This window comes from Meleagris gallopavo, chromosome 9, assembly GCF_000146605.3.
Source record: "Meleagris gallopavo isolate NT-WF06-2002-E0010 breed Aviagen turkey brand Nicholas breeding stock chromosome 9, Turkey_5.1, whole genome shotgun sequence".
NCBI lineage: Eukaryota > Metazoa > Chordata > Aves > Galliformes > Phasianidae > Meleagris > Meleagris gallopavo.
This window is the reverse complement of record NC_015019.2, coordinates 15,553,409-15,568,137: the sequence shown is the minus strand read 5'-3', so window position 1 is coordinate 15,568,137 and position 14,729 is coordinate 15,553,409. Positions and strand designations below refer to the sequence as shown.

At 35.5% G+C, this 14,729-nt stretch overlaps 1 protein-coding gene across 1 annotated transcript in view; it reads right to left on the bottom strand.

Annotated features, from left to right (window-relative positions):
* THOC2 (THO complex 2) overlaps positions 1-14,729 on the bottom strand; it is a 51,560-nt gene continuing 36,831 nt past the window's right edge. The window contains 16 exon segments of the mRNA XM_010715404.3: positions 1-719; positions 2,299-2,346; positions 2,445-2,518; positions 3,126-3,260; positions 3,263-3,282; positions 3,370-3,439; positions 3,751-3,888; positions 7,214-7,249; positions 8,750-8,808; positions 9,621-10,057; positions 10,406-10,508; positions 10,788-10,972; positions 11,714-11,898; positions 11,976-12,107; positions 12,651-12,779; positions 14,011-14,168. Coding sequence (XP_010713706.2) covers positions 2,319-2,346; positions 2,445-2,518; positions 3,126-3,260; positions 3,263-3,282; positions 3,370-3,439; positions 3,751-3,888; positions 7,214-7,249; positions 8,750-8,808; positions 9,621-10,057; positions 10,406-10,508; positions 10,788-10,972; positions 11,714-11,898; positions 11,976-12,107; positions 12,651-12,779; positions 14,011-14,168 — 1,889 coding nt within the window. The 3' untranslated portion in view covers positions 1-719; positions 2,299-2,318.

The window sequence follows — 14,729 nt, the reverse complement described above, 5'->3', positions numbered from 1 at the left end:
TTTTGAAGAGAGCATTTCCAATTAATCTAAAAACAACATGACAAACAAAAGGTGTGGCAAGGGACAACTGAGCACAGGTTTAGGTCAGGATGGAAGAATCAGGGTTTGTTCTTTATTTTTGTTTTTCTTTTTTAAACAAGCCAACGTTGTACACAGAATATACAAATAATCCCTAAGCATCGCATGAAAACAGTGCTCCCACTTTGTTGTTTTCTGTGTGTGTTTTTCTTCTTTTCTAAGTCACTGGTATTAAAAACAGGCCAAGTAATAAATAAAAACTGAGTTTAAATGAGGTAAATTCAAAAAGGTTCAATAACTGTTTATTTGTGGTTTTCAAACATCTAAAAGAACGCATTTCATACTGAAAGAATTACTAAACTCAGGCAGTATTTTAGACAACCTAAAGTGGAACTCTGTACACATGAAACCTCCTTTGCACTATGGCAACTGTTTGTTTGCAGCACATTGTGCTAAAATATGGAATAGGTAACACTTTCAGCCAGGTACTGAAAATAAATGTGTAAGAAACTAAGCAACAAGTTAAAATACAGTAATGTACAACTCAACAATTAAATCTTCAGCATGGGGAAATAAAGCAGAGAACTGAATAATTTAAGGAGATGCAGATGGGTCCTCTTCGTTCACAAATTTCTGTGCAATCTATACTCTGGAAAATACATTTCTGGTCACAGCTGGATATCTTGTCATTTCAATCTCACCTGCAATGAAGGCACACACAGAATTAGACACTGCTCAAATGAATACCCAACTCACAGTTGAATATTTTACTTCATTCACAATTCAAAGAACATGAATCCTTTTTGTTACCCAGAACCTCTTTACATATTTGCATTCAGCTCCAGTAGCAGAATAATGGCACCAAATGAAACTCTTGAGATCTTTTCCCTAAATAGTCCATCCCCCCATTTCCAACAATCCAACTGTGGAGAGTATCTTCAGAAGATACTTCTGGATGATCAGAAGATTTCAGGAAGTTTCTTCCTCTATTAATTCAAGAGTTATTACTGAAGATGAGAAGGCAGATAGCTCCTAAGCCACTACATTTTTGTTTACAAAACAGAAAGCATTGGTTAACAGAACTTTGCTTTTATTGTTTTGTATCGGGGTTTTGCTCACGGTGATAGGTTTTATCTGCTGCTTTGTTTTTAAGACCCAAGCAGAGCACAAGGGGTTGGAAGGGACCTCAAGAGATCACTGAGTCCAACCCTCCTACCACAGCAGCTTGTTTAATAAGTTTAAAATGCATTTTTCTACAGTCAGAACAATATTATTCTGAGAAAGCAAACAGCTCAAACTGCTAAAACAAGCAGCTGAAGAAAAATACTTAATTTCATTCATAGGTGCTGTGAGCTCTTAAAGCGAACACAAGGAGAAATTAAACAATTCCTCAGTTCTAAACAGTGAACAACCAGGAATTACAAAGCATTTGGATGATGTGGAAACAAAGAGATCATATTCTTTAATATTTGTTCAATACCAATTGGTTATTTTCATATTTACCCAATATATACACACTCTCTAAAAATAGCCTAGGGGTCTACATGGAAATATTGCTACTGATGTGTGGCTCAAGTTAGTAGGTCCGATGAACTAATTTTCAATCAACTGAGGCACTGTGCTTCTCAAACAACCAAAAATGAAAGATGAGACTCAAAACTGTTAGATGCAAAAATACCCTCATATCCCTACAGCTAAACTTAAGCCTTTGCATATTTGCAAAAGTATGAAAAAAATCAGAACACTATCAGCTTCAAATCACTATTTTTTCTAAGCTGGAGTTACTGAAAATAGTTGCCTAAAGTTTTTTCCTTCAGTAAAGGGTCAGAACATTCATGGAGGTGAGGAATTGCCTTACTACACCACACAGCAATTTGGTATAGCCAATACTCTGTACAGAAACTGAAAGAAAGGATCAAAAGTTTCCAATGCATTAAGCAAGGGTATTCTTAACTAACAAAGTAGGTTATTAAGACTGGCAACTTATCAGTATCACAGTGATTTGTCTTCAGTTTTGTTCTTGAAGAAAGTGCCAAACAGCTGACCCCCTCAACCACACCACCCTCCCCCTTTTTTTGCCAAAGAAGTTTAAGCACCTATTCCAGTTCCCCAACAACAGGGAAAGCTATTTCCCTAGGACAGAATTTTTTTAAATTGTGTAATTTCAACCCTTTACCACTCAGACTGGTGTGTGTGCATGTATCTGTTACCAGTCAAGAGAAGCCACAGTAGTTATCAATTCAAAGAAGGTAAATGCATTTTTATTTATTTTTATTTTACCTTGACTGGAACATTCTTCATTATCTGTGCTTGTCTGAAGATTTATGAGTAGATTCAGCATTAAGGAAAAAAAATTGTTTTAAATTATATAATAAAAAGCTACTTTTTTATATTTTTTCCTGAAATGCTGACATGTAAAAGGATATTGTTTCTTTTCTTCTTTCCCTCCAGTGCTGTCTCGTTTTTCTTTCTTTTCTTTTTCTTTGTCATGTCTTGATTCCTGAAAAAAAAAAAAAAAAACTAGAAGTTATACATGTAGTTTATTACAGTAGATGCTGTACTGTCAGACTAGATGTATTATATTCTCCATTATATTCATCAGAATATCAGTAATTAGCTTTTAAGATAGTCAAAATTACAAAAATCTCAAACAGCTCTGTGATAACCTCTATCAGTAAAGAATTACAACTGGGAAGTAGTTACAAAACACTTACCTAGCTTCACAGAAATACTTGTGACACATGCACTTGAAAAGATGAATACAAGCAATTTATATTTAAACATGCCCTGCTTTTACATAGTTGCAGACTGCAAATATACTTGAAGTTTTGAATACTCTAGCATAAGTTCTGAATTTTTCTGACTACTGCCAAAAGAGCTGTTCCTCTAATTTATCCTATCAGGAGTGACCACTGAAATACTTAGAGCCAGAAGAAATTCCAGAAGCATTTCCCTACAAACTCAAGGCATATATTTTCAGGCCATACACAAGCATTAAAATGAGGGAAAAGGTTAGCTTATTCTGTCAAAAGCAAACAACAAAAAAACATATCACAGGGAAACAAACCAAAGGGAAAAACTGACTAAATGATAGTAGCTTGCTTTACCTTTTTGCTACCAGAGGAGCTCTTCTCCATCTTTTCTGCTTTAATTGAATCACCTTTTTCTTTTCCTGAAGATTTTGATTTGCTCTTCTCCCTCTCTTTTTCATTTGAACGAGGAGAATCAGAAGGACTTTCGCTTTACTATGTTTTGAAGAACCTGCTAAAAAAAGAAAAAAACAGAAAGTTTTAATTAATTTAAGAAGTGAGTAAAACCTTAACATCCACACACACAAACCAAAATACATACTTGTCCCATTTTCTTCCTTGCGTCGTTTAGTTGAATCCTGTGGCACCTCTCGGTCACTGTTGGAATGATCCTGGCACCAAACACAATTACACAGATATTAGCCAATTAACACACACTGCTGAAGTGGGCAGCTGCTTACAAGGTTATTCTGAATAACTTTTTTTTGAACACCTAAAATGTAACGGTGTAATTACAGCTTGTGTAACATTTCTTAAGATCAGATTTGAAGGGAAAACGTAACAGAAGCAAAACCAACCCTGATAAGGATCACTTCTGTTTAGATGGGCTGCTTCACCAATTATTACTGCCAAAACTTGAAATAAAAGCTTTCCATACATTTATCAACTTTCCATACTACTAGTTTATAAAAGTTTCACCAACCCTTTTTCGATCTTTCCTGTCCTTTTCCTCTTTCTTCTCTCTCTCTCTGGATCTTTCCCTTGACTTGTCCAAGTCTTTCTTGTCCACTTCTCTCTCTTTACTCTTGGACAGTGTTGGAGTAGTGTGGTTAATGTAGTGCTGTTAAATTAAGGCAATATCACCAAATATTAATATATATTCCTAGATGTGTAAACAAGAAGTCTTACTCTAACAAAACAGATCTAGCTCAAAAAGCAAGATTTACCATTACTACTTTTGTTGACAAAAAAGTGATCAAAGGCATTTTTGAACTGGTCATCTATCATTTAACCTATAGCATTGTTTTCTCAGCACTGAAAATTCAGGAACCCTTTCACCTAACTGAAAGGCTTATTAGATAGACATGTTTGTTTACCAGTATTGTCCAAAACATCAAAATTAATCAGCAGTACTACTGATAGAGGATATGCAGGCTCTCAGCCTTAGCATTTGCAAATTCTGCATGGAATGAATGGAGACAGTTTCTAATTTCTTTTTTTTTTTTTTTAAATAAGTACTTTATGGATTAAGATTAAGTCAACTTTGAATAACATGTGTTTTTGCTAAAGTCATACAAAATTCCACCTTAAAGCTGACATTTCAAATGATAAAAGTCACTCAACATGCAGTTCTGTGTGTTTGCTTTGTAACATGTTCTAGGTTGTTATTGCACTCCTCCTCCTAACCAGTCTTAAGTTCCATAAAACAAAGCTGAATGTTTGTGATACAAACTAACTAGGGAGAGAGGGGGGCAGCAAGAAGAAAAATCATAGTAGCACCAAGCATAACACTTGGCAAAAATAAAAGGCTATAATGTGCATACAAGAGGTAGTAGACTTAGTTACCAGAGTACATTCATATATATATTTTTTTTACAATAATAACGTATTCTAACTATAATTGTATCTCTTAAAAAGATCAGACTATAAAAATACTTTTTATGAAAATACTTTTCATAAAAAGACCAATTAAGAAAACATTTCAAAATGAAAAATGTGTTTTTGTGGTATTTCATATACTTAAGTTACAGCAACACACAGAATTAAGTTAGTATACTTCAGCACACCCTTTAGTTATCAATTTTATCTGAAAAATATTTGAATTAAGAATCTTATTAGAGACATTTTGCTTAATCAGCACACTAAAAAGCACAAGATTTGACCAGAACAATTCAGAAACTATTAGAACTAGCCAAACCAACTGAAAGAAAAATATTGTTTCAAATAGTTCTAAAGTTAATTCAGTCTCTCAAATTCTAGCAAACATTTAACCTAAAATCAACAAGCTCAAACTTTGATAAGAGGCACATTGTTAGGATCCTTTTCCTTTCAGCACGTGCCAGAATGCTGCTATAACTGCCACACCAGTGACCTCAGTAGCCCTTTCTTTCTGCTCTTTCCCCTCACTTATCTTTGTGTTTTTCTGCATTTATTCTCCAGGTAACATCATCCTTATTCCCTGCTTTGTTGTTGCCTTTTAACAATGACTTGTAACAAATACATTCTTTAAGCAGCCCCATTTAGTAGTTGTCACCCACGGATACTTTCCACATTTCGCTCTGCTTTCCTCTTACTCTGCTTCTTGCATTCGGATGGTTGATCATGACAGATTCCCACTGCTCTTCTACCATTCCAATGGAGAGTTATGGAAAGTTTTATTCCCTTCTCCTCTCCTTACAAGAAAAGCCTAGGTTTGGTTGTCAAATTTTATCAGCTCACTTCTAGAAATGCTGCTAGCTGAATCCACATCAAACCTGGGGCACTGCCATATGCTATGCAGCTTGGACAAAGGCCAAAGAATAACACAAGCCTAACTCAAGTCTGGCAGCATGTACTTTATAACCTGCAGTGTAAAACATCATTTCAATGGTCTGCCCCACGCCCTCATCCTCTCCCATCCTCCTCAAAAAAAAAAAAAAGAGAAAATCAGCAAAGTCAGGAATAAAGAAACTTTGTTAGCACACAACAGCACTTGAGTCCCTAGCTCTGAGCAGAAGCTGAACTCAAATCTGCATCCTTCCCCTCAATGTGTACATGAAGTTAAGAGAAAAACTTAACTTTTGTTACATCATATACAGGAAAAAGCCAAGAATTCTAAGTTCAAGGTAAACATTATACTTTCCTAATTCCAAACAAATTAAATGCACAAAACATCATGACAATCTATACACTATCATTTCATAATTTTAAATCTAAGAATCAAAGGATGCCTCCTGTGTGCAATCCCCACACAAACAGGTACAGCTGATAAAGGACAGACCCAACTCAAAGCTAGCAAGCATCCATTAAGCAGCCAGGGCTATTTTGAACTGAAACAAGCCAAGCATTCTGAACACCTTGTTTCAAAGAGAGCTACAAGTAAAACATCAGTGCAGTGTATAACTGCAATAAAACCTTTGTGCATTGTAAATTACTATATCTTACATAAACCTACAAGTTATCCAGGAAGTCCAAGTGTTCAATAACTTCCCAGTGACAAACATCTGTGCTATGTACATACTATTACTGAGTGCATGACCCAAATTCTTAAGAGCAACTTTAGAAGACTTGATCCATTTCTACTAGTCAGATACAATATATTTTAAACACGCCCAAAAGAAACAGCAAAAAGCTTTCTTAATATTAGCCCACAGTATTTGTGATTGTCACCGTAATTTATTTAAAAAAGCAACACAACAGCTGCAGAATTTGTCTAAAAAATTAATATTCTGAAATACCACTAAGATCTCAATCCTTTAGCACACCCTCTTGTAAGATACTCTATCTGCAGTGTGTTTACAGAACAGAAACAAATGATTATTTAGAAAGTTATCTATGATGTGATACAATAGAAGCAAGGGGAAAAGTATTAAATATGTTTTTGTTTTAAAATAACTCTTATTATTTCTATTTTTTTATACCAATTAGTCTAATTAGTCTATTACCTCTTAGGCTAGATAAATGACTTATGAACTTTTTAAATTAAACATACATGTTTCCATGAGGACCAGTAAAATGTTTATTTTGATCAGATTACCCAAAGTCGGACTTCACTTTTTTCAGCTCTGACTATTCAGGTGGATCATTTGTTCAATTTTCTGAAAATAAGTGAAGCCAAAGACACTAATGACAACTGTGCTTCTCTTTCATTCCTTCCTTTTTCATTCCTCCTTCAGTGTTAGCTTGTAGAAGGCTGAAGAAGTTACCATTGAAGGAGAGATTACCATGAAATGAAATCTCTTTAAAATATTGGGTGAATGTTAAATTTAGGGACTTTTCTTAATGTTGCTTTCACCTAACAACTCTCCCTCTCTCTCCTATAGCAAAGTTCTACATCCCTCAGGTACAATGCTGGATTTACAGGAGTGGAATTCCTATTTTCTGAGGTAGTTTGCCACAAGACCAAGGTTACATTTTCTCTGAAACAAAACTCAAGTAAATTTTGGTGGTTTCTAAAAGATTCAAACCTTTGTTGAAGAGTCCTTGAGTTCGTTGAGGTTGTCCTGTAGAAAATGAATGGAGATGACACGTAAGCTGGAATAGTTTTCAGAAACCAGAGGAACTTTGGGAAGCATGGCCGCACCCTTGAAACAAAAAACAGCTACTCCTTCTGGAATAAATCTTAGGTTAATACTTCACACATAATAAAATCTAGAAATTAGGGTGTTTTTTTTAAAAAAAGGAAGAAAAAAAGACATGTCTATTCCCTACTCAGTTGTTATATTAACTACAAAATTTGTTCATACCCAAATCTTCACAGAACACTGAAAAACCATTCTCCCACCAAGAAAAATAGCCTTAATTCTAAATACTGCTGAATCACAGTTGAAATAGGCTTAAAATGCTTTTAAACCTGTATCTTCTCCACTTTCAGTTAAATGTGGCAGAATTCACTCTAGAACTTTACATTGCCATTTACAAGAACAGGCAAGAAAATCTTTTTAATTCTATTTTCAGTAGTTATCCCTGCCACCTGCTTCCTTAAAATTAATAAAAGCTACTCCAGTTCTTCAAAATTAATCTAAATCTTTTAAGCAAATCTTACATTGAAAAAGATACACTTCTGGGAAGAAAAAAAGAAAAAAAGAAAAAAAGAAAAGCTTGTCCTAAAGCTGGTAAAACGATGAATTTTAAAAGCTCACATAATCCATCACAGTGCTCTCGATGAAGTATTAGTGACTTACAGTTTCAAATGTTCAACGTACTGCAAATTCAAAGATTCCACGAACATGGTGGTTTAGAAATAAAATAAATATAGAGCAAGGAATGGCTACCCTGAGTCTTCAAAGTAGGCTACGCCCAAGGTATTGTGCTGCGCTTGAATGCTTGGGGTTTCTCTTTGCTGGGTAGTAGGCTTGGTTGCCACATCTGGTTTTATCGTACCGCAGGGCTCAACATGGTGGGAACCCATTGGAAATAAACAAACCTCGTAGGGAAGGTACGACAGAAGCTGCATGCTCACTGATTATACACAACTACAGGAGAACTGATCACCAAGGAGACTTTAAAATGGAACTCCTTTCAAGACTCCTCCTTGGAAGGCACATATCGGTATGACGCTCATCAAGAAGCCTGATGAATTCAGAGGTATCGTACATCCCGTATCATCCAGGAATCTTCAGTGTTAGAGATTCTTCAATGGAAGTGCAGAAAAATATGCTCCACTCTGCTGCAAAGACTCATTTGCTTGTAGCTACCATTGCACTCCAAAAAAACTGACTGTTTAAAACAATGAGGCACTTCTGGGTAAAAATTCTCTTGCAATTTCCAAACAATTTAGGAAATTTGTGCTAGGTCCTTGAAGCTTTACTTTGGTTAATAAAAATATTTTAATAGAAAAAAAGACAGTCCGCCAATAAAGAAAAGGAATGCATTTTCTAATGCAATATAAAACCTCCAGTGGTTCCAGTGTATACTTGGCACAAAACTTGAAGGAAGTCGGACATTGGCATCCCAAACTTGTGAGCCTAACATGGGCGCTGCCTTCCTCAGGCTATACTAACCTTTACTGTTGAGGAATGTGATGGAGAAGAATGGATATCAACTTTGCGGCGTTTTTGTTCTGAAAAAAGGAAAAAGAACAAGAGCATTATTAAAACAGATTTAAGAGAGGATGACTTTTTGAAATACCAAAATAATCCGAGTTAAAATTAAGTTTTACCACTAAGTAAAATTTTGTTTAAGACACCAGCATTCCTTGAACTCTCTACACAAGTTTGCAGAAAAATAGCTAAATATGAAGAAACTGCTGCAAAATTGTGCTCGAGCTTTTTTTCCTCCTCTGTATCTGAAGAGGTGAACAGAACAGATAGCATTCCAGTCCAATTGCTTTTCCAGAAAAAAAAAGTACTATAAAACTCAACATCAGCCTCAGCTTATGAGAATTTAAAACATAACATTAACAACTTGAGATCTTTAATTTTTGAAGGAACTGATAAAGCTTATTGTGCCCTTAACAAAGCAAATCTTGCAAATCCCTTGTTTTCTTTCAATTCAAAGGCTAAGACCAAACTCTCAGAGAATACTCTTCAGGAGGTTTGCATTAAATTTTTACAAAGCTTCTAAACCACAGTTATATAAATACATTCTAATAAGTGACCATTTAGAATAATTCTTAATGTGTTATTAACACACATACAAAAGATTGAGAGGCTTTACAAAAATGAGCAATCACTGAAAACGCAAACTTTATACATTCACACTTCTCATTTTGGAGATATCCTGAATACCTACTTTAGGCACTAAAAAGTCATCACTACAAAATAGCTGGCCTTTCTTCTCTTCAACAGGGCCAAGGCGTTGCAGGTATTGGCATTCAGTGATTTTCTAATGACATGTTCTTATTGTCTAAATTTTTTTCTAGAACAGACTTACCCCTCTCACATTCTGATGTTTCTGATCGGGGAACAGGAGACTTCAAGGACCCAGCTACTGGAATCTTTTCTCCTCCTTTAGTATTTTCCTTGGATTTCATATCCTTTGCTACATCTTTTTCTCTGGATGGCTCCTTTTCTCTCTCCTTTTCTGCAACTGACTTTGACTCAATGGTGGTAACAATTGTCTTGGATTTTTCTTCCTTTGAAGCTTTTTCTTCTTTCTTGGCCTTCTCCTTCTCTTTGTCAGATTTCGGTGTTTTCTCCTTAATCTCTCTTGGTTTCTCATCTTTATTTGCCCGTTCTTCCTTTGGTTTATCTTTCCCATCCTTCCCAAGTGCCTTCGTCTCTGGAGTGGTAGCTGGAATCTTTTCTTTCTTTTCTTTATCTTTTTCCTTCCCGCTTTTTTCTTTATCATCTTTCTCTTTAATAATTTTGCTGCACCAAAAACAAAAAGGCCAATTAGCAGACAAAAAAACAGTTTGTGTTATAGGTGAGTCTTACTCCTGATTAGATAGAATTCCTTCAATCAGTCACTGCCAGATTATTTTGCTGCCGCTTCATCAGAACATCAACAAGCAAGAGTACTAATTTGTTTTTGTTATTTAACTAAAACAGAATGCATTTAATAAGTGTGTCAGCTTAGTACAGCTATGTATTTTGGCAGAAATCTTTTATTAAACTGAAAAAATAGGAACAAGTTAAACAGCACATAAAAGGATTGAAAAGGTAGGTCAGTCTCAAGGAAGACAACAGAGCATATCAAGGAACGAGTAGATTTCTCACCTGTTAGAAGCACTGTTTCCATTGCTTGTTGTCACCTTCGGTGTAGCATTGACAGTTTTATTAATGACTTTCACAGTACCCTGAGACTTCTCCTTTAGTTTATCTGTTTAAAGAAGGAGAACAACTTCATTTCAACAACATGCATCTCACTAATAAAAACAAGTATATCAGCACACTCACGCAAAGCTACGTTTAGCTACTAGTTAAAATAGGTTATTAAACATAGACTACACTCCTGCAAAATCACCCACCAGCTAAACAAAGAACACATACTGCATATTCACATTAAGCACACTACTAATAGATTCTTTTCAGTTTAGCAAGCCCAGTTTTGAGACAGTAGCCTGCAAATATCATTCAACTAAGAATCAAGTTTGTTTACCAGTCTCTTCAGCAGCGTTTTCCTCCAGTTTCGCTGTATTTATTGTGAGAGATGTAGGCATCCCAGCACCACCTGGCCCATTTTGTACTGTTGCAGCTACAGCATTCCTGGCAGGTGGGTCTTTGTGGTGGAATTCATTTTCAGGTATCATAAAAGGCTTCCTACTTTTCAACTGCCCAGAATAGCTGCAAGTCGCACAGATTGTTAAATATGCACAAACAAAGCAAAATATGGGTTGAATTTTAAATGAGGACTTAATCTAACAGTTCCGTCTGTTATTTTTCACAGTTTTTCCCAACTGATATGCAGTTTCTTCCCCCTTTATCAATAAACTCAAAGTAAAAAAAAATTAAAAGAACAAACAAAAATAAAACCTCACAACGGAAGCAGCCCTACCTCAAAGCCCTTTTTGCTGCTACCACCATCACACACACACACACACACACTCCTGCCAAACACACAAAAAATAGCCCACTGTTAGCACAACCTTAACTACCCCTCAAGTCTCCATAGATGATTCTGCATTTAGACATATGAAAAACATAATTAAGCATTTTAGATTAAAATTTTAGAATTCTATCAACTTCCAAATTATGCAATCTTGCAACAGCAGCCCTTGGCTTTCTCCATTTTACTCTCCCTTGTATCTACTTGCTGTTATGCTATCTCTCTACAAATAAGCTATGCTCTTGTGAGTGAAAATCTTTACTATTAAATGTGTTTTACTAGAGTCTTGAAAAGGAAATTAGTGATCATCCAGCACGACATGAAAGTTTTCATTCACAATGCCAGCCCTGAGATGCAGGATAGCGAAATCTTCTGTGATAAGGTAAAAATCAAATATGTTAGGACTGTAAGAGTTCCAAGTCTTTAGAAGCCTTTCATGATCCACTTTTAACCACTTTCTTAAAGTAAGGTGTTGTTACCCCATAGCCAATGCATATAGATCAGGTCTCTTCTCTTTCTCTTCCTGACATATCTTATGTACTCTTCTTTCCAAGGCTTGGCCCAGGTTCAACACTTTTGGATACCATGGAAGGATTTTGGTCAGCACAATCAGGATATTTCTGATGTGTGTATATTCACCAGTTTCAAGGCAGTGTACAGAAGCCTAGAACACAAGTTAAATCTAATCAATTCTTTTCATTAAAGATTCAAAAAAATAATTTTTTCAGCATCTTTAATTACCTTAGTTAATTTATAGTGCCATTTGTGTACTACATGTCTGAAATTCTCATAATCCAATTGATCAGCTTTATTTCCACCATCAAATCCAGTTGCTCGTAATATAGTTAGGAAGCCTGGATAGTTGCCACATTCCTATATGTGCACAAGAGTAAAAAATAAAAATTCACAATTTAAAATACTAATCTTTTCCAGGATATATAAAAAAACAAGAATGTTGTAATAGTTAATATTATCGAAGCACTTTCTCACTGACACATAACACACAGCACTTCCTCTCTTCCTAAAGACTAAGCACAAGCAAATTCTCTACGACTTACATATTCATTTGTTTTAAAAGCTTATTTATGTTGAAGCCATTCTTGGGGGGTGAGGAAAGGGATTATTTGCAATTTAACTAGCTTTAGCAAGGAGTTTCCATATGCTACCTAAATCTTCAAGAAAAGCTATGGGAAAGTCAGAATTCATTTCTTTTACTTCTGACACTATCCAAAACTAACTCGGTTAAAAGTACATTAATTACAGAATTGCTGCTCTAACATGAGGCCATTGGAAAAATTAAATCACATTCTAAATCAAGTTAATGATTTTAGTAAATGTGGTTTTATTAGGCTGTATTATACAAGGAGTCATTATGTAACTCTTCACGAACAAACAAGTTTTAATAACTTTACATACCTTCTCATATATGACTCTGTCACTGTGCCATCTAGTCACAGTCTCCAGCATGCAGCACAAAAACCTGCCGTATCTACTAGCTTCATTTTCGGTACAACTTGCTACTGTATATATAATATCAGAGAAAACCTGTGAATGGTAGCAGTAAAAAGTTACTTTGACTTCATTGAATTACAAAGAAGGATCATCAATAATTTCAAGCTGTTCCATCTAAACTACTGTTAATATGGTTTTTAAATTTAGAGAAGACTGGATTACAGGAATATTTGGAAACCAAATCAGATTTACACAGAAAAACAAAAAAAAGGGGGCTTGTCTGCTAAAGCTTCTTAGCAAATATTCTGTTTGTTTTCAGGACTTCATTATCCAATTACTAAATCTTCATTCTGAGCCAGAACCCAGGTGCTGCAGACATCTGACACAGGTAAGGTGCATCTCCACTGGAATATAACTGTGTTGGCTCTAAATTTATCAATTTATTTGAGCAGGCAGAAATAAACACGTAGAACACAAACTGTATCTTTGAGTAAGAATGCTCTTTTGGACCAATCAAATTAGAGCAGATCCCTACTTTAAAAGTCTCAAAGGAAACCTGACAACTTCTAGTTGGATGTTCACACACAAAAAAAAAAAACTATCTTCACCACAGTTTTCATAGTGAAGCCCCACACAAATCCTCTTAATCAAAAGTTGTAACACAATCTATTGCAACCATACAGATGACTAAATAGTCATGACTGAATAAATAGTTATTAATTTAACCTGGCTTCTTACAGCAGAAAGCACCAGAAAGGTTCTGATGCTGCAGAATGGAACAGTCAGCCAGTGCTACTGGAGCAGTTTGATCCAGAAAATCAGGTTACTGCAGCTATCAGTGCCTCCTATGGCATCATATTTCCACATCTCAGCAGCAATAAAGATCAATCCCATGTCTGTCACCAGAGTCAGAATGTCCCAAGAACTATTCTTGTTAGGGCAAGCTTAAAGGAGGTTGCTACTACAGCAGCACAATACACACAGCTTAAATTGGAGGGTTAGGCACAATCTTAGAAATGCAGATCACTGCAAGGCTGTGAAACCTGAGTGTAGTTTGTATGACTGCTGATGACTGTCCCCTAGAAGTTTAGCTGTTTTAGGATAAATCAGAAGGAAAAAAACCCTCATGAAAGTAATCCCTATAAGGTCTAGGAGAGAAAAAACTTGGTCTGTAGAACAGGAAGCACAAAGGGGACCTTTTCATTGCCACGTAGATTTTAAAAGTAAATGTAAGTAATGACTTTGTTGAGATCTCTTAAGGAAGAGAAAGAGGATACTAGTTTTGGATGGTTGTAACAACACATACACAGCTCTAAATACTTACTCTATCATAACAGAGAAGCGTGGAGAAGTTGGGTGTTTTCTGCTGATGAACCAGTTCTACAAAGTGAGCACAATAAACCGCATCTATTGCCGAAAAAATGCAGCGAGGAAATATACATAACTGCAAAAACTTTGTGATAGTCTCATTTTTGGTAGACTCTTCAGAAGCAAAGAAACAGAGAAAAAAATCAGTACATTAATGGGCAAGCAATTAAACTACTTCTCCCAAGAAATTCAGTATTTCATAACATATTCTCCAGTTTGTATTCCCGACCTATCTTTCACACTACTCAAAGTCAAAACAAGCTTTTTTAATATTGAGGAACAGACTAAAGGGTAGAAATATTATAGCAGATCTTTATTTCTGATAGGGAAAAGTCTTTTGTTACAATGGAAAAAAGCTCAGAAAAATTATCATGAACCGCTTCAGTTATTCAGATTCTGCATACCACTCTTTATCACAGTGCTCAAAGTTAACTCAAATCACTCACTGGGTGTTTACATTTCTATGATCTGCAACACAGCAACTGATGTGCAAACCATCTTGTAACTATCATCTCACATCAAATTTGTCAAGCTCTTCTTTTTTAAGTCAGCTCAATATTAAAAAGGCCTTGCCATTGGAAGAAGCAAATAAAACATCTCCCTAAAAGGGACGAGTCAGCATTTGCAAAGACATGCTACATTCTAATTAGAAGTTTCTTTCTGACAAACCTTAAC